Below are 20,942 nucleotides of genomic sequence, written 5' to 3' on the forward strand. Positions count from 1 at the left end.
AGAATATAATGAAAATACTAACTGTAATATTTAGGGCCACATCCTGAGCAGCTCTAAATCAGCACAGCTCCATTTAAGTCAATGAAGCTACACTATTTATACTACTTGAGGAGTTGGCCCCATAGGGTCTACTGTCATAAGTAGACGCTCAACTAAGAACACAGTTTGTCCTTTTTAGATATCATAACACCGTATGAACATATGATGATGAAGTGCAATAAAATCCTACAAGGAGTGCAAAGCATAATTTATGCTCCTTGTGCAGAGGGGAGTTAACGATGGTATACATCCTTCTGCACAAGTTACAGGCTGCAGGAAATCATTCTTCAGATTTGACTTACCATGGATAACATTTGTAAATCATACCAAATGCAGGTAAGGGGAATCACATGCCCCCAGATCAACTCACATTTCAGGCTGTTCAGAAAGATAGCAGAAATCAGGGTAAGTGTGGATAGTTTGTTCCTTTATTCACTATACTCATAACAAGGCTTTGTTTGTTATGCTTTTTGTCCCAATAATAGCTGTCACAAAGAACATGATGTGATCATGAAATAGGGTCACTGAAGTGTATCAGTTGAATATATGAGCAGAGGCTGATTTTCCCTTTTGCAAACAACCCTTTATTGTGCAACATATCAAAACATTAAATATTTGCTTATAACTAACATTTCATCCCAAATGGTGCAAGTGCTATGGCTAAAAACAACCAATCATTTTCTTCACAGCAAGGATTGGAGGTTCAAATGGGTGATATTTCTTATGTTGTTGATGTGGCGTACAGAGCCTCTTATTTCAGATTAAAGCTGGTGAGCTTACTATAGAAGGTGTTGCAGAAAAGGAACAAAAACACAGATTTATTCACAACTCTGAGTTCTTAAAAACTAATGTCTGGGCCCTGAGCTGTAGATTTGCAGCATCAGGACATCAAGTTTATTAGTAAAGTGGGAATTACTGTCAACATATCTTGTTTGTGAAATGCAGCGACTGCTACATTTGTATGTTTGTCATTTTACAGCTAACACCAGGCGCATTCACAAGTGGAAAGACACTTTCCTTAAAAAAATAAATTTTTTTTTAATCCAACCCCCTGTCAGTCTTTGATCCCACATATAGGTCTGCTATCCACCTGAAGCTACCAGTGGGGCGGAGCATGCAGGTACAGAGTTTGACTCTCCAGTATGCTACTCTACCTATGTGTCTGATTCACCCAAATCTAAGAGGACTCATTACACAACTAGAAGCCATTCACTGCTCTGTTTGTATGACTGTGCAGGGCATTTGTCCTTATTGTGTTTCCAGACACTTTGACGCAGACCTTCAAGATAATTGCTAAATTGAAAGTAGTTTTGGGGATCAAATGCCATCTGCATGGTGTGAATACTTTGTTTTATGCAGTATATGCACCACTCCTGAGTGCATGGCTCCTGCTTAAGTGCTTTCTGGTGCCCCCTCCCGGGTTCAGTGTTACCTCAGAATTGGGAACATAACTGGTGGGAAAGAAGGGGTATCTTTATGCAGCCTTTCTACATCACCCCCTGAAGGCAGGAGGAATAAGCCCTGCAGCAGCTGACACTTCTAGCTCTGCCTCAGATTATGCATGAAGCTAGACCCATATGACAGACCAACCACAGGAGCTACAGCAGGGAAGGTGAAGGAATGATTTAATTGGGGGCTATTACAGAGACTAGCAGCAGTGGGAGGGAAGGAAGAAAAGAAGCATCTACTGTTTTCCTCACTGGCACAAGAAAATTTGGTGTGGACTGCACTAGAGGAAGGAAAGTTGTAGGGCAGAAACCACTCATTCAACTCATCCCATTCCCCCCAGTGATTGTGTAACCCACACACCTTCTGGGTGTGGTGTTCTGGCCATCTAGTGGCACTGAGACCACTTAAAGAAAGAGCAGTTGATGAGTCTGCTCTACCGTCTTAGCTAACAGCCAGTTGGCTTTTAACTCATGTGGTAGAAGCTCAGGCACTAAACTCTAAAGGTCCCTGGTTCAATCCCACCTGCTGATGACCAGTGTCTGTCGGTGTTATAATTGCACCTATGTTGTCTTGGTTTACTTTTATATTTTAAAATATATTTCCTATATGCCATAAATTACACTGTATTAGCTTAACATTATTTAAACTTCATTATTAGATTTCTGGAATAATTTTAAAGTAGTCTACAAACAGCTTTGTTGTAATTAAATTAATTAGGGAACAAAGTATGTATAAAGTCTTCACACATGGTGAATTTTGGTTATCTATGTCAGCCATTTCACAGAGATGAAAGAGAATCCACTGAGGTATCCAAGTTAAGCAGCTTCTATGGCGTATAATGGTCAATCATCAGCAAGCTTTGGTCCTTCCATGTGCTGGGAAATACAAAAATCTCAATCCTGAAGATATAGGCTGGTGTCTACTTTTTATGTTGCCTTTTCTGTTCCACTGCCGTACGCAAGGCCTGCAGAATCAGGTGTGCGTTATTCAGGATGTTGTATTCACTTAGATTTACCAGCCGGTGGTAATTCTCATCAGTGTATCTCATTGAGAAGGTATTATATGGGGAAGTGCGACTAGTAACATCAACTTTGCCCCCCTCCATCTCCGAGCAGCAACGCTTCATACCTAGGAAAAAGATTCAAAAGGACATTGCTGTGGTATTGGGTTTATCGCAGTTGGATGACAACATTTTACACTAATAATAAACAGATTTGTGAGATAGAATGAAACATGAGACTGAAACAAGGGCTGAGCATCTCATAGCAAGGGACAGTTGATGATACAAGTAACAATGAAAATGATAACTTTAACCAGTGGCGAGGTTCATGGAATTGAAATGACCAACGGGGACCCAGCCAGTAGAAAGAGTCATCAAATGAGAAATGGGGATCCAGTCAGTGGGTAGACCGGCCATGCTGACCCTTAGTTAAATGCTTTGCAGCTGTTAACAACTTACCAGGTGCTTTATAATATTGGAAGGTGTCATTCACAAGTGGAAAAAATACCACGATGGGGCTTCCTGGGGTTTCTGAATCTTGAAACAGGTAACACTCCTTTAGATTTTTCCTATCTTCCTCACTCAGGAAAACTTTGGGGAATGGGATTTTCTGATCTGCATAGTATTTACAGGCCTGGTCCAGAGGCTAGAGCATTACAGAAGTGAACAGTATTAGAGCCCAAAGAGGTTAAGATTATAGGATACCTATAAGATACTCCTGGCACACCTGTGAGGCTGCATGTATTTTGAGACCCATGGACTATGTTAAATAGCATCTACTATGTATCGTTGCTACCCTCCCCCACACACCACGAGTACTCAACACAAAATCATCATATGATACAAATAGAACTCAGTAACTGTTACAAACTGTAAATAGAGTTTTAAAGCTAGACTAATCATTTGAAATATAGATTGATAAGAATTCTTAAAACAGGGTCTTGAATAGGACCGCTATAACAAAAGTTTAGAGTAAAACATGAAGTGTCAGAAAAGGAAAGAGGCTGCATTAAATATAATTTATGGAATTTAGTCAGAAAAAACTACATTAAGAAAATGTTTTGGTTTCATGGTTAAGTGCTCAAACGTTAGGAAACAAAGTTTGGTTTGCGCATGCAACCCCATACCCTTGTATATAAGCATCATGGTAACATTTTTAATTAGATTACATTTTCATTAGCTACAATACTCTGACTCAAGTAACATAATATATCTTACTTGATTCACAACCTGAAATGATCACATCTAGCATCTATACTATTCTATATATGCTAAACACATAGAAAATAGTTTGTATTAACATGCTAAAATCTCAGCATCCTTCCTACATGAAACTCATTTTATCCCAGTGGATGCCATAAGATGAAATGATCCTTTGTTAGATGTACATACTGTGTATCATATAACTTGAAAAGTAAGGGCATAGCTATTGTCACTCACAAAAAAAAAACAGTCTATTCAAATATGTCAACAGCCTCATGTTATAAAGATGGTCAATGTAAGCACATGGCATTCCCACGCAGCCCCTAACAAAGTAAATACACTTAATATAAATATCCAAATTTACTCCTTCCCTGGGCTAAGGCTTTATAGGTAACTTAATTAACTTAACCACAAAACCTAAGATTCTGCCTCAATTCTCCCCCAAAGATGGCTTCCAGAGCTTTCCCTGTAGTATCCCTCATTCCCAGCCTGTAAAATTCTTCTGCTCCAGAGAGGCTGTCATGTCATAGATATAGATATACATACACACAGATACTTGTCTGAGCTGAAGTCACAATCAATTCAGTGTATATCACGACAGGTCCCTTTTACAACTCTGGTGGAAAACAGACTGATGTCTTTCAGAAGATTCAATACATTCATAAATCAACATCAGACATTCCCAGCATAATAGAGGGAATTGGAACAATTTCATTAACTGCTACACTGAAAGATTCACCACAGGTGGAATGCATCGCAAAAATCTCTGACACTGAAAAGAATTCTACAACCGTATCCTTTCTTCTTCTTTTTTTTTTTCAGTTTCTAAGCCCTAGTGATCTGTGATGATGAGATCACATGAAGATGGAAGTGAAATGTTTTAATTAATTGCAATGTGTAGATCAATGGTCTGAAACAAGGATTCATACCACTGAAATTGGCAGCTGAATTTTCTCTCTCCTGGAATCACCTTCCTCTTCTAATGCTTGGAAATGGAAGTATAGGGATTAAAATGTAATTAATTTAATAAATTAGTTGAAATAACATAATATTTCTAGCTATTAAGTATTGGAAGGTCACAGGCAAAAGGCTATCACTGGAAAAAACAAATGATAAATTGACCCATCTCACCAATGTCTGCGATCCTGCACTGTAACTTAAATGCAGGATGACATCCACTTTCCTCTCTAGCCTTAAAAGTGGTGGGCAGCTGGTATTGATGAAAAATCCAGCATCTACCATGCCAAGGAGATCTGGTTGCTCGCTCAGCTGGTTGGGAGACATGTCTAACACCGTATCTAAAAGGCAAATATTTTTTGTCATAAGAAAAACAATGTATGAGCAAATCTGCAACTTCTTTGAAGAAAACAGAGTTGAAAAAGAACGGGCTCATCCCACACTGCCAATTGAATTTCATTGCCATACTACTATAGCTCAGCTTTATCCTAAAGAAACAACCTTCTCTGATTTAGGATTCTCCGTGTTTGTTCTATTCCTGGCTCCTTTACACAGTTCAACCCCATCCTTGACCTGCAGGGGGCACCCAACTCTCTCCTTCTGCCTGCCCATGGAGCTCCAGTCCAGCAAAGCCCATAAGCACATGCTAATCTTTAAACGCATACTTGTCTACTTTGCTGGATTGGAGCCTTAGTCCTTTCTTTCTGCTCATAGAAAACTATGAACTTTGCTAAACGTCAGTTAGTTAAACTCAGTGACTGTACTCCAAGGAGACAGGAGTTAAGCCGTATCAAACTGATATCACTACAGGTTTTCAGCCTTGCACAATTCAGGTGATTGGTCAAACAATCGTTTTCTAAATTAGATTCAAATTTTGCTACTTATGGTGGGTTAGAAATTGATGCTCATACACTCTCCTCCAAGCCCAGGCCGCCTCACTAAATTCCACACCCAAAACCATCTCAAAAGATGCAGTTAAAAAATCCAATGCTATTACCTTTCCATCTACAAAACTTCTCATTCCCCAGGTAGTCATTATGCACCTGGAAGCCCTTGAGGAAATTGTGATATTGAGCAACTGACAGACGATCTGTTAAAGCATTTCGAAGAGCACTGGAAAAAGGGCCTTCAGGAGTGAGCATGTGAGTTTTCACCTCATGTGGCCTCGTAGGCAGCATAGGCTCTTCCTCTGTACAAGGGGAGACAAGAAGAGGAAAAGCTTTGGTTCCGTATAATTATTTTGGGGTGTTATCCTTGTATTTAAGTGATGGTTGAGGCAGGTGTGAGGATGATTTATTTAACCAACAAACAATAACTTTTAAAGTAATCATGGTACTGTTGTTGCTGTAATATTGCCTAGTTTTAGTCTCTGCATTGGTCTCTGAAACTGGTTCTGGTCTGTGTGTGTGCTGGTCTGTGAGATTCAACAGCAAATGTGATGCTGCATCCTTTTCTGCAGGATATGTGGCAACTTTCAACTGCCTGCTGAAGCTTAACCCTTTTTAACACACTCTGTAGTTTTAGTAGTTATCATAATTGCAGCAATATTTCCTCCTGATTTGAATCCTCCTCCTTTAGGTCCATGCATCATGGTAATTCTCTTTCAGCTGAGGAGGGTCCCATCAGTGCTGCTCCTAGACCAGCCAAAAGAACTTTGCACAGCAGCAAAGGCATTCCCCTAGCTCCATCTGTGGCTTCTGCAGTAAGTGTTTAAAAAAAACCTTCCTGGAGAGAATATGTTCACACTATGTGACAGGCTTCACATGTCAGACAGGCATGAATCTCCAGTTTAAACATGAATGAAAGGCAAAGTTGAGGTATACAAATGTCTCACCAATATCAACTATTCTGTCTCGAGTCCACCTGTGCCAGAAGTCCTCTGAACTGTTGGACAAACTCCAGATGTATAACAGGTTCAGAGAAAATATACTGCTCCACATGCCTGTGAAGGGAAAAAGATTTTATGGAAACTAATCTAGTGAACATTTGGAAGCATCTAATTGAAAACTGCCATTTGCCTTCCCCATGGTCTAGACAGTATTTGGTCCTGCCATGCGGGCAGGGGACTGGACTCGATGACCTCTCGAGGTCCCTTCCAGTCCTAGAATCTATGAATCTATGAATCAACTTGTTCAATTTTCTTCCAGTTAATTTTTGAGGGAGCTTGAGGAGCACAATTCAAACATTCCTAAACCTTTAAGTTTTAATGTATTTGACACTTCAAAGGTGCTGACTTTAACTAATTGAAGAAGTCAACCACAGGGAGTGTTATATCTCTAACTTACCACAAGTAATGTTGCACTCGAAACAGAGGAAGTGATGGGAGAGAAATCCAGGTGTAGAAATACTCTCTCAGGAAGCTGAATAGAGCTTTATTGCAATAAGCCTGAGATCATCCCATCCACTTACCTTTTCTGGTGGTTCCCTAACTTCACTGTCTGTACAAAAGTCATCCCAGCCTTGAGTTGCCCTGAATCCCCTTTGAATGGGGATTCTCTGGTTGTCCAACAGTGTACCCTATCAAAAGGAAAAGTCCCCCTGGTATGTTGAAGGGTTCTGCCATCTCCCCAAACCCTCCCCATCCCCCTACATTCTGGCCACTCTTTTTTTCCTTCTAAGATCAACTTTTCTGCCCACACCCTCTCTCAAACTTCTCAGACTCAAACTTTTGGCATCTCAGATGGGAGCTGCTCTGAACAGCTCTCTCAAATGGTCCCATCTGGAACCACATGTACCATTTTAACATTACCTTTGAGCAAAACACTCCATTTGACTTCGTTTTAAACATGCTTTTAGGATATGTAGGTTAAGACCTTACTACTTCCCAAGGAGGAGAAGATGGGAGTCAGCATGTGCATAGAATGTATTGCCATCTCATTTTTAATACTGCTGATAAACCCATATCTCCATTAGCTGCATGCTGGCTAGAGACATGGGGTCAAAGCTAAACTTGGCTGTTGACTGAGAACTCAGAATGTCCTGAACTTCAGACTCTTTTTTTTTTTTTTCAAATAACTCCATTCTAACGAGGAGCTGGAGGGTACTGGAATGAGGAAACTGGGGAAGGTGACTCTGATGTAGTGGGGGCTGACAACAGATGAAGATCCTGGAAGGGGAGATTGGGATCCAGAGGGAGTAACTCCTGGGGCTGGCCAGGTGCAGAGCCTGGGACAAAGATTCAGGAATGAGGTAGGGAAGAAGAGACAGGACTGAGACAGGGACTGGACAGACAGGTATGTGTCACCAATAGAGAACATTCCCTTCCAGACCAGGAATAGAACCAAATATTCCTGAATCTTATCACCCTCTGCCATCAGCAAATATCTATGAAACCCCTCTTGGAAAGTATGTGTCTCATCCTCTGCTAGTGGCTGGTTCACATAAAGGATGACAACCTACTACTGCTACCAGTTATTCCCTTAGCTCAAGTGACAGAGGCTTGTGTGGTGGTTCTAAAGTTTCCAGCACTGCTGATGACCCAGGTGGTAGTCAATATGATATCCTATGATGCATTTACTGCTTTTTCTTTTGCTATTTTTAAATATCCAGGAAATTATATACAAAAACACTAAGTTAAAGGAACAATAATTTGCCCTGTTGTGCATATGTATTATGATAGAATCCTCTATTACAGGATGATATAATATTTTTTCCACAAAACCCTGCCTCATGGAATGCACAGGATGGACTTTGGGGATGAATCAGGATTATGTAGTGAAGGAATCCATGTCTTGTCTAGTGCAGAAATTGAAAGGTGAGTAGTGAATGAGGCAGAATATTGCAGAATGAGAAGGGATGGTCTTCTGTATAAGGCAATTGAATTCTGCTCTGGAGAATTGTATTCTCTCATTGCCTCTGCCACAAAGTTCCTGTATGATGTTGGGCAAGTTACTTAAACCAAACTACTCACATGTAGTCACTAATTGTGTGTGCCTCACTTTCTGGGCGCCTGACTTGAGACTCTTGCATCTAATTTGCAGAAGCACTGAGCACACACAGCTGCATCTGAAGTCACTGGAAATTACTTTGAACACATGAAGTGCTATCTAACGCTAACTACTCTGAGAAATCAGGCCCTAGGCATCTCAAATTGGGCACCCAAAATCAGTGGATGCTTTTGACCTTAATCTCTTTGTGCTTCAGTTCCCCATCTGTAAATGAGGAATAATACCACCTTCTCACCTCACATGGGATGTTGTGAATCTAATTCAAATAATGGTTTTGAAGCACTCAAATACTTCAAAGATAAGCACCACAGAAAAGCCCATAAGTTCATTAATAATCCTGTATCCAGAGCAGAGTTTGAATGGTGTGCAGTAAATAAGGCCTGGGGCCAGACATTGAACAATGAGGAGAAAACAAAATATTGAATAGTTGCTCATTGAGTGAGCACCATCCACTCTACAGACTGTTGGGGGCAGAGGTCCTGTGGAAAAATAGTATGGAAACATGTCATTAAAGACTCTATCATAATTAAGAGTGGGGTGACATTTTTTGTTTTAAACTTTTTTTCACCAAAATATGCAGGTTCCAGTCAACTGAAACATTTCACAGACTCGTGTCAAATTTGCTGAATTTTTTCTGTAAAAAACAAAAAACAAAATACTGAAAAAATCTAAATCTATTGTTTTGACATTTTTTAAATGAAAAGTTACAATTTAAATGAAAAGTTACAAAAAATTACTTTTTTTTTAAATAACCAAGATCAAAATGAAATGTTTCATTTTGGGTAAAGTGAAATGTTTCATGGTACCTGAAACAAACTGTTTTGACTTTTTTGTTTGACCAAAAAATGTAAAAAATATTTGGTTTGGTTTTGATTTTTCTGTTCAGCCACTAAACCAAAAAATCAGCTTGTTGAACAATTCTATCATATTGCATATGAACGAGGAGGCCAAATTATAGTTGCACAGACAACTTTAATTGTAGCATTTCCTAACTTTTGATTTATTTTGCAATCTTAACATTCCTTTAGCATACTTATTTGGATGAGATAGATAGATAGATAGATAGATAGATAGATAGATAGATAGATAGATAGATAGATAGATAGATAGATCTCCTGGCAGGCACTATCCTAGTACTGAATGTTACAGACCAACAAATATCCGCTTCCTGGTTATGGTTTTGTGTTATTACAGTAGGTTGACATTTCGCAGGACAATACATCACCATGAAGGTAACAGATCCGGGTTTCGGGGAGCCTCCTTAACAGACGTCCCATAAAGAACTCGCTTCCGAAATCCTCTGTGCGAACAAATGCTCCATATTTCAGGAATCCCACCTCATAAGGAGTGAACTCAACCCATTCTGCAAACAGAGCCACAAAAAAGACATTTAGAAATGTCTCCCAAATGACTGGAAAGAGAGAAACTGCTACTAAATGAATCAAAGAGTTTGAGATGGAATAAGCTTTCTGTTTTCTATCTGATCTTTGCAAAGTATAATTTACAAACCAACCTCTAGATTGGACATTAGTAAACATTATTTCACTAGGAGGCTGGTGAAGCACTGGAATGGGTTAACTAGGGAGGTGATGGAATCTCCATCCTTAGAGATTTTTAAGGCCCGGCTTGACAAAGCCCTGGCTGGGATGATTTAGTTGGTGTTGGTCCGGCTTTGAGCAGGGGATTGGACTAGATGACCTCCTGAGATCACTTCCAACCCTAATATTCTATGATCTTCTGGGCCAGATTTTCAAAGTTAGCTGCATGAAGCTGAATTCATGAATTTGTGTCTCTTTTATATGTGAAGTTACCTTATATGCAAGTTAGGCAATTAACTTGGCATGTGCACACACAAATGCATTGTTTTGTGTGCGTACTCTAGGCCTGATTCTGCTTTCACTTTCTCTGGTTTTACACCAGAAGTACTCCCCTGACATCAGTGGAGTTAGCAGAATCAGGCCTATTGTGCGCATAAATTAGGTGTATACAAATGTATACATGCAATTCAGCAGTGAAAGGAAGCCCAGTACTTGATTTGCTTTTTTCTCTTCTTGGCTGAAGAGAAAAATACTGAAGTAGTGATGAGCAAGATTCAGTGAAGTCCTCTTGGGTCATGAAAACAGCATTTATTTCTAAAAATATTTCCAATGGTTTCTTCTTCCAATCAGCCAGAACATATTCTGAGAACAGCCTGTCATATGATATTTCTACACTTTTACTTCTAATCCTGATCAGAATCCTGAAATTTGGAATCCCCAAAACTCTCCTTGGCTCTCTCTTTGGGTATGTCTACACAACAACCATGAGCACATACAGGCATACCCGAACTAGCTTTGATCATTCTAGGTCACTAAAAATAGCAGTGTAGGCCTGGCAACATGGTGGTGGCATGGGCTAGCCACCCGAGTACAATCCTGCCCAGGTCCTACGTACGTACTCAGGTGGCTAGCCCATGCTGTGCTGCCTATGCTGTCATGGCTACCCTGCTATTTTTAGCAAGCTAGCTCCATTACGGCTAGTTTGGATATGCCTACATGTGCTGTCCTGATTACAGTGCACACACACCCTCTGCAAATGTTTGTACAGCACAAATGGGGCTGCGGTCTATAAGCGTTTCCAGAGCGCAAAGAACGAACAAACAACAACTGAACAGGTATGCCTATGATAAAACCCAAACCATGGTAGATTTATAATCAAACATATCGCTTGAACATCATTGTTACCTTTAAAATCTAGAGTGCTATATTTGTCCCGGACATGGACTGCCACATAGATGGGCAATGGATTCTGACCCTCTTTCACCGCTTCCCGCTGGTCCGAGAGTTTATGGTTCTCTTTCTGTTTTTGAAGAAAAATAGTTACCTGAGAATGCATGAAATGACACAGGAACCTCTCTACTGTGAACTAGATTGCAGCATTTATGCCCCAGCCCTGTACACAAGGTGGCACAGATCCTTGCCACCCTAGGAGAAACACTGGCAATGATTGTTCCTCAGGCAGATACAATCCCCCTGGGCTACTCAATGCACACAGGTGTACCCAGTCTGCACTTCCTGATGTTTCAGCTTTGCTTTGTGAGCTGGTACAAGGAATGGAAGGAAGGGAAGAGCCACAACCCTGTCATCTCCCCCCAACCCCTTTAAGGCAATTTGCTCCCCAGGGCAGAGTGGGGAGAAAACAGTCCTTACTTTTCTCTGACTGAAGGGATTGATATTGAGGGAGACCCTTCAGTGGTCATATAAGGGGATGGTGAGTAGGTTTCTTCCATGACCCCATCACCCAGTGACTGCACAAGGGCCATCATAATCTGGTGCCTTGTCTGGTTTTAGAATATTACAGTGAAATACCTGAATCCCAGCCAAGTTCTTCTTTATAAGGCTGTATTTGTAACCAGGGGGTCTGGCTGTCTGGGATATTCCAAAGTCCCATGAACAGCAAAAACTTTGATAGCTGCATGTCCTTGAAGATTATGGACAGTTTGACAGTTAAATAAACACGGTAGAGATTATTCAAAAGGAGGAAAGATTGGCTAAAGTGTGCAGAAGATTTCATATGATCTAGCATAAGACAGAGCCACCTAAACAGTATACACGCTAGTTTAATGAACAACATTCCATAAACAAACACACACATATATTATAGCGTAGCAAGAGCACTGTATTTCAGTGCATCACTTAAAATGATAGTATAAAACTAACCTGTTTGCTATTCTGAAATATATATAATTTAATTCTTTCTAAAAGAAAAAAATCTACAAAATATAGTAGATGCTTCATATAGTAGACCTTTTTGAAAGTTTCAGAAATGCTGGTTTTGAGTTATCTAAGCACAAAAACAGCATAGAAAATCTTTAACTGGTAAAAAGTGTCATTATTTCACATTTGGCTATCTCAAGCCTGGGCAAAAAAACATTTTATGCTATTCTGTTGTAAAATGTAGTCTTGCACTTAGAACAAGCATAGATAACTTCACCCCCTAGTAGTATTCTGATGAGTGTTTCCTCAATTACAGTTATAGCAGTGCTGATGCAACCCTAATTTCCATAGTGATCTTAAAAAGCATGTTTTACTTATTAAAAATCTTGTGATAACCTCCAGCTATATGAAATGTAACACAGAAAAAGCATCAATGATGTTGCACATGCCCACGTTCACTCACCTCTCTCTTAAGGTTGAGATGACATCACAGTGTACTTCACAGATAATTGTGAGCTATAAGTCAAAACCCTGTGGCCATTTAACAGCTTTCAAAGATACATTTTCAATTTAAAAACTATACTTGAATAATCCCAATAATCCCAAATGGGGGTCACAAGCTATTGTGGTGGAATTTCATGGCTCCTATGGTTCAAGGCTGAATTTGGAGAGTGACCGCACCTTTGCAGGTGCAATAGCCACTTGCAAAATTTGCATTCACACTTTTGTACCTGTAATTAAACTGTGGATGCAAAACAGGGTACATACATCTCTAGCTATGAGACTCTGGTTGTAGATTAGGAGGTTCTACTACTACTGCTCATCATACCTTGCTGTTACATAGGATTTTCATAGAAATGAAAATATTGTGATCTGCACTGCCAACTCTTTTTGCATGTGCAAATTGTATCTGCAAAAAAGAGGTCTGGCCTCCAGTTTAACATCACAAAGAAGTTAAGGATCTGCCGCACTTTCAGTGTTCCTGCAGCCAAAATACAATGTATTTAATGTCTGGCAGGGGTGTCCAAACTGGTTCATGAGCCGCATGAGACTCTTTTACAGTTAGAGTGCAGCTTGCGGAGCCCTGCATGCGCACCCCATTCTCCACCTACCAGACTGGGGCGGAGCTCAGGGCTTCTGCCCTGCAGAGAGGGGAGTCTTGGGGCTTTAGCCGGGTGGGGAGTGCCTTCCAGGGCTCTGGGCTTCATCAGATGCGCCCCGTGGGGCTGAAGCCTCACTCCGGCTGGTGCGCCCTGGCTCTCGAACTTCTGAAGATTGTCATATGTGGCTCGGAGGGTCAGTAAGTTTGGCCACCCCAATATATGGTATCATTTTATACCTAATCATTCCAAAATAAATTTGATTCCAATAGAATTTCTTGATGCAGATAACTCTACAGCACCGCAGGGCATGCAATCTCTCCTCACAGATTTATTGCTCCTAATTCTTATAGAGAAAACATCTGCAGCTCTCTGAGAAAATAAATAGATACTGTACCCCATCATGCAGCATATATTCAATGATCAGCCCCCACAGATCTATAAATGATGTCCTGTATCCCTCTTGTTTACGCTGACACAGCTGCTGGTTAAAATATTTCATGCGATCCATAGAGAAACAACTCATCTTGCATTTGGTCGCACATTTCTGGGCTTCACGGATTTTCTCATCTAGATCCTTCTGTGACCAATAAGCATCTTTATACAAGTGTGACATGGTCCTGGGGAAGGGTAATATAGAAAGAAAAACATTAACATAAACAAAAAATAATTTACAAAAATTCCGTTCTTTTGTTAGAGTGTCAGTTTTAAGTGTTTCTTGTAGTTTGTGCACTACTTGATTTTTTTATAATAGTTTGTGGGGGAAAATATCATTTGCGGTTTCTATGACTGTTCTATAAAAGGCCTGTGTGAGTAAAATTTTTTCTGGTGTTTGATATTTCCTTTTTCCAATGACTGCAGCATTTTAAAGGGTGAAATTAATAGGTGTGAATCTTTAGTTTGCATAGATTGGATAATTTATTGTAGAGTTGAAATTTTATTTTCTATGTTGATTTTTCATGATACATATAAGTTTGTTTTGATTGATAGTATCCTGGCATCATATTATAGTCAGTCAGCATCAAGTTTATGGCACTCCTTAGAATATGGCTTTTCTGGATTCATTTCCTAATGCTTAGCAACCCCTTTGATTTTGCTGGCCTTGTGAGAGGAAAAGGTGAGATGAAATGTAGTTGTGTGGTTAAGGTTATGCCCTAAGACATAAGCAATGTGGGTTCAAATCCTGGCTTTACTACAGGGTCTCTGTGTGATGATGGGCAAGTCATTTCTGTACCAAATGTGATGCCAATTTTGAAAAAGGGCTCCAGAGGTGATCCTGGCAATTACAGGCCGGTAAGCCTGACTTTGGTAACTGGATGAAACTATAGTAAAGAACAGAATTGTCAGACACATCGATGAAAATAATTTGTTGAGGAAGAGTCAAAATAGTTTTTGTAAAGGGAAATCATGCTTTACCAATCTACTAGAATTCTTTGAGGTGGTCAACAAGGATGTGGACAAGAGGGATCCAGTGGATATAGTGTACTTAGATTTTCAGAAACCCTTTAACAAGGTCCCACACCAAAGGCTCTTAAGCAAAGTAAGCTATCATGGGATAAGAGGGAAGGTCCTCTCATGGATCGGTAACTAGTTAAAAGATAGGAAACAAAGGGTAGGAATAAATGGTCAGTTTTCAGAATGGAGAGAGGTAAATAGTGGTGTCCCCCAGGGGTCTATACTGGTATTAGTATTAGTCAACGTATTCATAAATGATCTGGAAAAAGGGGTAAATGGTGATGTGGCAAAATTTGCAGATGATACAAAACTATTCAAGATACTTAAGTCCAAAGCAGACTGCAAAGGGCTACAAAGGGATCTCACAAAATTGGGTTGCAGGGCAACAAAATGGCAGATGAAATTCAATGTTGACAAATGCAAAATAACGCACATTAGAAAACATAATCCCAACTATATATATAAAATGATGGGGTCTGAATTAGCTGTTACCACTCAAGAAAGAGCTCTTGGAGTCAATGTGCAGCAGCAATCAAATAAAAAAAGCTAGCAAAATGTTGGGAATAATTAAGAAAGGGATAGATAATAAGACAGAAAATATCATATTGCCTCTATATAAACCCATGGTATGTCCACATCTTGAATACTGTGTGCAGATGTGGTCACCCCATCTCAAAAAAGATATATTGGAATTGAAAAAGGTTCAGAAAGTCAACAAAAATTATTAGGGGTATGGAACAGCTTCCATATGTGGAGAGATTAATAAGATTGGGACTTTTCATCTTGGAAAAGAGATGACTAAAGGGGGATATGATAGAGGTCTATAAAATCATGACTGGTGTAGAGAAAGTAAATAAGAAAGTGTTATTTACTCCTTCTCATTACACAAGAACCAGGTGTCACCAAATGAAATTAATAGGCAGCAGGTTTAAAACAAATAAAAGGAAGTATTTCTTCACACAACATACAGTCAACCTGTGGAACTCTTTGCCAAAGGATGTGGTGAAGGCCAAGACTATAGGATTCAAAAAAGAACTAGATAAGTTCATGGAGGATACGTCCATCAATGGTTATTGGCCAGAATGGGCCGGGATGGTGTCCCTAGCCTCTGTTTGCTAGAAGCTGGGAATGGGCGATGGAGATGGATCACTTGATGATTACCTGTTCTGTTCATTCCCTCTGGGGCACCTGGCATTGGCCACTGTCAGAAGACAGGATACTGGGCTAGATGGATGGCCGTTCTTATGTGAGAGCCACAGCTTCTTGCTTTTCTTTGATCACACGCAGTCCCATTGTTAGGAGCATGTGGCATGATTACATTACCCTAATACCACTGCTTATTAGAGTCTCTCATCTTCCTGCTCTTTAATATAAGTTTGGGGAGGTTCAGAGCCACAGTCTGAGCCCAAAGTGTGAGGAAAAAAGATATGAGCCGTAATATTTTGATGTCACATGATTTTTGGGGGGGGGGAGGCACTATATCTCAGAACCCCCTACTTCAAATTACCTCAGATTTGGATCATTAATCCTACTCTGGATCCTCATGTTAGACAACCATTTTTAAGACACTTAGAATAGGCATGTGAGCCTGGCTAGCTCAGTTGGTAGAGCATCAGACTTTTAATCTGAGGGTTCAACTCCCTGGTCAGGTGATAAACCAGTCACTAAATTCTTAATCTGTCTCTTTAGTGTCCTGCTTGATGTTACTTCACGGGGGAGGGATAGCTCAGTGGTTTGAGCATTAGCTTGCTAAACCCAGGGTTGTGAGTTCAATCCTTGAGGGGGGCCCATTTAGGGATCTGGGGCAAAAATCTGTCTGGAGATTGGCCCAGCTTTGAGCAAGGGGTTGGACTAGATAAACTCCTAAGGTCCCTTCCAACCCTGATATTCTATGTGAAATTTTAGAGCACTTAGAAAAATCACCTGTTAAACCATGCTGATTAAACTTTCTAGTGCAGGCCACACCTAAGCTAGTCTCAACCTTAATTACAGTGGTGGTATCACCCCACTTTAAGGCCACCATTTAGCTTATTACTGCTCACTTTGGGCCAATGTTTAGGGTGAAATGGAACTGCACTGGGAGGGATAGTTGATCCCATCCCAAATGTATGGCATACAGGACGAATATGCACACTGCACTGCCATGCTTCCATTGTACAGCCAACCAGCCCCACCTCATAGTAGTGGTAATCCCAACCAACAACAGACAACAGTGGAAACAGGTTTGGACCCAAAGCTATAAACAACAACAAATCCCTAACAACAGTGCTTAAACACTACCCATTTTATTCAGATACAGTTGGTGCAACATATTAAAGGATTTTAACTGCAGTAGATGGAAAGCTGGAAGATGTAATAAGTCATTTTGAGCAAGAGGCAGATAAAGAAATGTTAGACAAAGTCAAACTTTCAAATTAAGGTAATATTTAATGACCTGTAACTGAAAAGCAGTTTGTTAGATTTTCTTCAAACTTTGCAGAATCTTCACAGCCATTCTGGCAATTTTCAGACCAAACCAAAATGTCAAGACAACTTATGGGGAAGGGCTAAAATAAGGTTTTATAATGGAAACTGGTTGCACCCTGACCTATGGAGGCTCTCCAAAATAGAAATAGGATTACAATCTTTATGATGGAGAGCTGCTATTAGCATCTCCATGATATTTTTTTACCAGAGCTCTTTGTATCAACATCTTACAGAAAGATTAAATAAAACCCCTGATTGAGTTCTGCTTACCACGTCGTGCCAGACAAACCACTCAGGTATGTTGCACAGTCTAAGACATTTAATTTCTTGAGACCCAATAGACTACCATATGTCGTTGTAAATGATCTCATTCCACCACCTGTTGTCATGATGGCCACCACTGGAACCTGTTCAACACAAAGACAGAAAGATAGTGCAAACCAAGCACACATGATTACTCAGAACTGGAAATGGACCGGAAATAGAACACTGGACCCAGTTCAGTTCCAAAATTTCATAGTTAAGGTCTCTCTGTTTATTGGATCAGAACTGGAACAGCAAATCCAAATACATCTTCCCTCGGGGTAAGTTTGGAATCAGATATGGATCCAAACCCAAGGGGTCAACCCCACCTCTATAGAGAAGGGCAGGAATCATAGTAAATTCAGGTGCTTTTATTAATGCAAGAAATGTAGTATTCACCCCCAGCCATTTCATTTCCTTATTGCTTCATTCTATTCTATTCCCCCTTTGTTTTTTTAAATCTCCTTATCAACCTGTGAGAAAATTCAAAAATGTTGTTTAATCACCCCTGACAGGGACCTTCCCTCCCCCCCCCTCCCCCCCCCCAGGATCATTAAGTTACTTGAACAGAAATTTTGCTTTTGGAATTCACAGGCTTGCAACAGAGAGCAGGTGTTTTAAAAAATATTCACTGGAGAGGTTAACTGAGCCCTCTTGAAGGGGTTTATCACTCACTCCACAATTGATGGAATTCAAGCAATGCATTAAATACTTGCTAATTGGTTTAGTTAATGTGCATGGGTATTTATCATTCAAGACCACTTATGGTCCGGAATGGAACATACAGGTACGAGCCCCAGAACTGGAGATGGTGGACACATTACAAAATGGCCAGACATATGAGAGACACATATGGTGCGCCTTCCTCATAAAGACCACATTGTGCTGCCTCTGCAGCACTGGGACCCCTTGCTGGGCAGTCAGACACCAGACCAGGATGCATGGAGTGGAAAATACAGTAGCAGGTATATATATATATATGCATCTGATGAAGTGGGTTCTAGCTCATGAAAGCTTATGCCCAAATAAATGGGCTCTAAGGTGTCACAAGGACTCCTCGTTGTTTTAGGTACAGGGGTTGCACATGCTCCAGCTATTATTTGTTTATTAGTCACATTTTCTGTCCAGTTTGCTGAGCACTCACACAAGGGAAGGAGAGAGTGGACACCCAGGATTCCACTTCACATACCTCATGGTCCTGCAGGTCCTCTTCTAGCTGGAGAACGTTTTTCAGGGCAGCAGCAACATACTTCTTTCTTTTGCACAGGAAATCCTTCTCCTCTGCACACAGGTCATACCCTATGCGCACATCTAGGTCTTGTGGACAGGAACAATGACTAGGACAAACACATGCATTCTTATTACATATTAATATTCGTGGTCGATTTCAGGACTTACACTACAGAAAACCCTAAACATATGTATAGACAAAGCTTTTCACACCCCTGTATAATCAGGTTGATGTAACATAATAAGGAGAGAAGAGGATGATGTCAGTATTAGCTGATATTTTAATTTTATTTTCTAAAATTAGCTAAAGTTATATATTGTTGCAATTTACCGAAGTGGAACTTCTGCTTTACCTCTAAGGTTAAAAACCTAAAGGGCCAATTTTTCATAGGAGCCTCTTGAATGATGACTGCAAAATTGGTGGAGTGTCATCACCCTCTTGTGGCTAAATACTACCACAGAATTACATTTACATTTTTAACATCTCTGAAGTATATGTAATCATGATGCCCTCTCCTGGCAGCAGTCCATACAGGATATAGGGTTTAATCCTGGCCCTATTGAAGTAAATGGGAGTTTTGTCATTGATTTCAGTGGGGCCAGGATTTCACTCTAGAAACTCTAAACTTCCTACTCAAGCATGGCTTTTCATAGCTAAGCACTAGTAGATTTCTTTCATGTCTAGTTTTAGTCACAAAGTGCAAAGCACAATCTTACTCAAGAAGGAAAATTATGGGCATGTCAAATTTAAATTTTAAAAACAAAACTGTTTTTAAAGTTATCCAAGTGCAAAGATGAAAAGTGTATAGAAAACATTTTTTTCCTTCACCAAGATAACTCAGAAACAGGTACGTGGATTTTCTTCAGCATTTCAAATGAAATTAACTTTTGGACCAAAGGCTTGAAAAATTCAACAACAAAATATTAGTTACCAGCAGAATCCTGTGTAGCCTCAGCAGTCTGGACCTAAATTATTCAGCACAACTTTCTTATTTCTGTGCTAAATTCTACATTGGAATTGCAATTTCTGCTGCATTATGAAATGAATAATGAGGTTTCCAGTGCAATAAACAATTTTAGAAGTTCACTGCACTGACTGTAATATTCATTTAAATATTTATGTTGCGCTGGTGCAGAAGTCACCATTTACAGCAGAGTTTGGTACTGGTATGCCATGCAGATCAGGAGTCATGCAGCACTACACTATTTTTCATTTTATATTAACATCGTTTTTGATGGTGATTAGTAGGATTATCCTTTCCTCATCAGATGCAGATCCCCATATCTAGCTGCACCAGCTATATTAAGGGAAAATCCTGTCCCTAGCTCAGTGGCTGCAGATGGCCATTGGTACAATGCTACTTGTAAGGTTCTGCGGCATGGAGAGGATGAGATCTGTGGACTCTATACAGGGAATCTGAGCTGCTGTGCATCCTAAGGACTGGCTTACAGAGCAAAGAATGTGGGCAGGACAGGGCTAGGTTGGAGGCAGTGGACCCATCACTATTCAGATCCACCAGAACATTCATGACAGAATGTGGGGGGAAGAGAACAGTGTAACACCAACAGACCCCGGTCATCATCGAGATCGAACCAGGGACCTCTGGAGCTTAGTGCGTGAGCCTCTACTGCATGAGCTAACAGCCATTTATCTGACAGAAGACTCATTAATCTCTCTCAAAGTGGTCTCGGTGCCACAAGATGGGACAGAACATCCCACCCAGAAGGTGTGTGGGTTACAACAGCATGAGCTATGACAGCCTTAGAAGAGTACTGGTAAGCATGGAGCAGCTACTTTACACTGCTGAACCAGAGCAGAGAGAGAATTCCTTTTTCCCCACTCACAGAACCCAGCTACTTGGGCTTGGTGCAGTTGGGAAGGGTTTGCCCCTTAGGGCTGGTCTACACTGGCGGGGGGATTGATCCAAGATACGCAACTTCAGCTACACGAACACGAATAGTGTAGCTGAAGTCGAAGTATCTTAGATTGAATTACCTGGGGTCCACACGGCGCGGGATCGACGGCCGCGGTTCCCCCATCGACTGCGCTACTGCCACTCGCTCTGGTGGAGTTCCGGAGTCGACGGTGAGCGCGTTC

General features: G+C 40.5%; 1 protein-coding gene across 1 annotated transcript in view; it reads right to left on the reverse strand.

Moving 5' to 3' along the window:
* Positions 1-608: 608 nt before the first annotated feature.
* The window catches only part of LOC117877371 (cytosolic phospholipase A2 epsilon-like), a 49,362-nt gene continuing 29,028 nt past the window's right edge, over positions 609-20,942 (reverse strand). Inside the window, exons 12-21 of the mRNA XM_034770446.1 lie at positions 18,804-18,951; positions 17,582-17,718; positions 13,788-14,010; positions 11,319-11,433; positions 9,821-9,958; positions 6,483-6,590; positions 5,646-5,837; positions 4,823-4,989; positions 2,948-3,134; positions 609-2,616 (exon numbers count right to left, since the gene is read on the reverse strand). Coding sequence (XP_034626337.1) covers positions 2,408-2,616; positions 2,948-3,134; positions 4,823-4,989; positions 5,646-5,837; positions 6,483-6,590; positions 9,821-9,958; positions 11,319-11,433; positions 13,788-14,010; positions 17,582-17,718; positions 18,804-18,951 — 1,624 coding nt within the window. The 3' untranslated portion in view covers positions 609-2,407. The remainder of the gene's footprint in view (positions 2,617-2,947; positions 3,135-4,822; positions 4,990-5,645; positions 5,838-6,482; positions 6,591-9,820; positions 9,959-11,318; positions 11,434-13,787; positions 14,011-17,581; positions 17,719-18,803; positions 18,952-20,942) is intronic.

The sequence above is a fragment of the Trachemys scripta genome, chromosome 4, assembly GCF_013100865.1.
Source record: "Trachemys scripta elegans isolate TJP31775 chromosome 4, CAS_Tse_1.0, whole genome shotgun sequence".
NCBI lineage: Eukaryota > Metazoa > Chordata > Testudines > Emydidae > Trachemys > Trachemys scripta.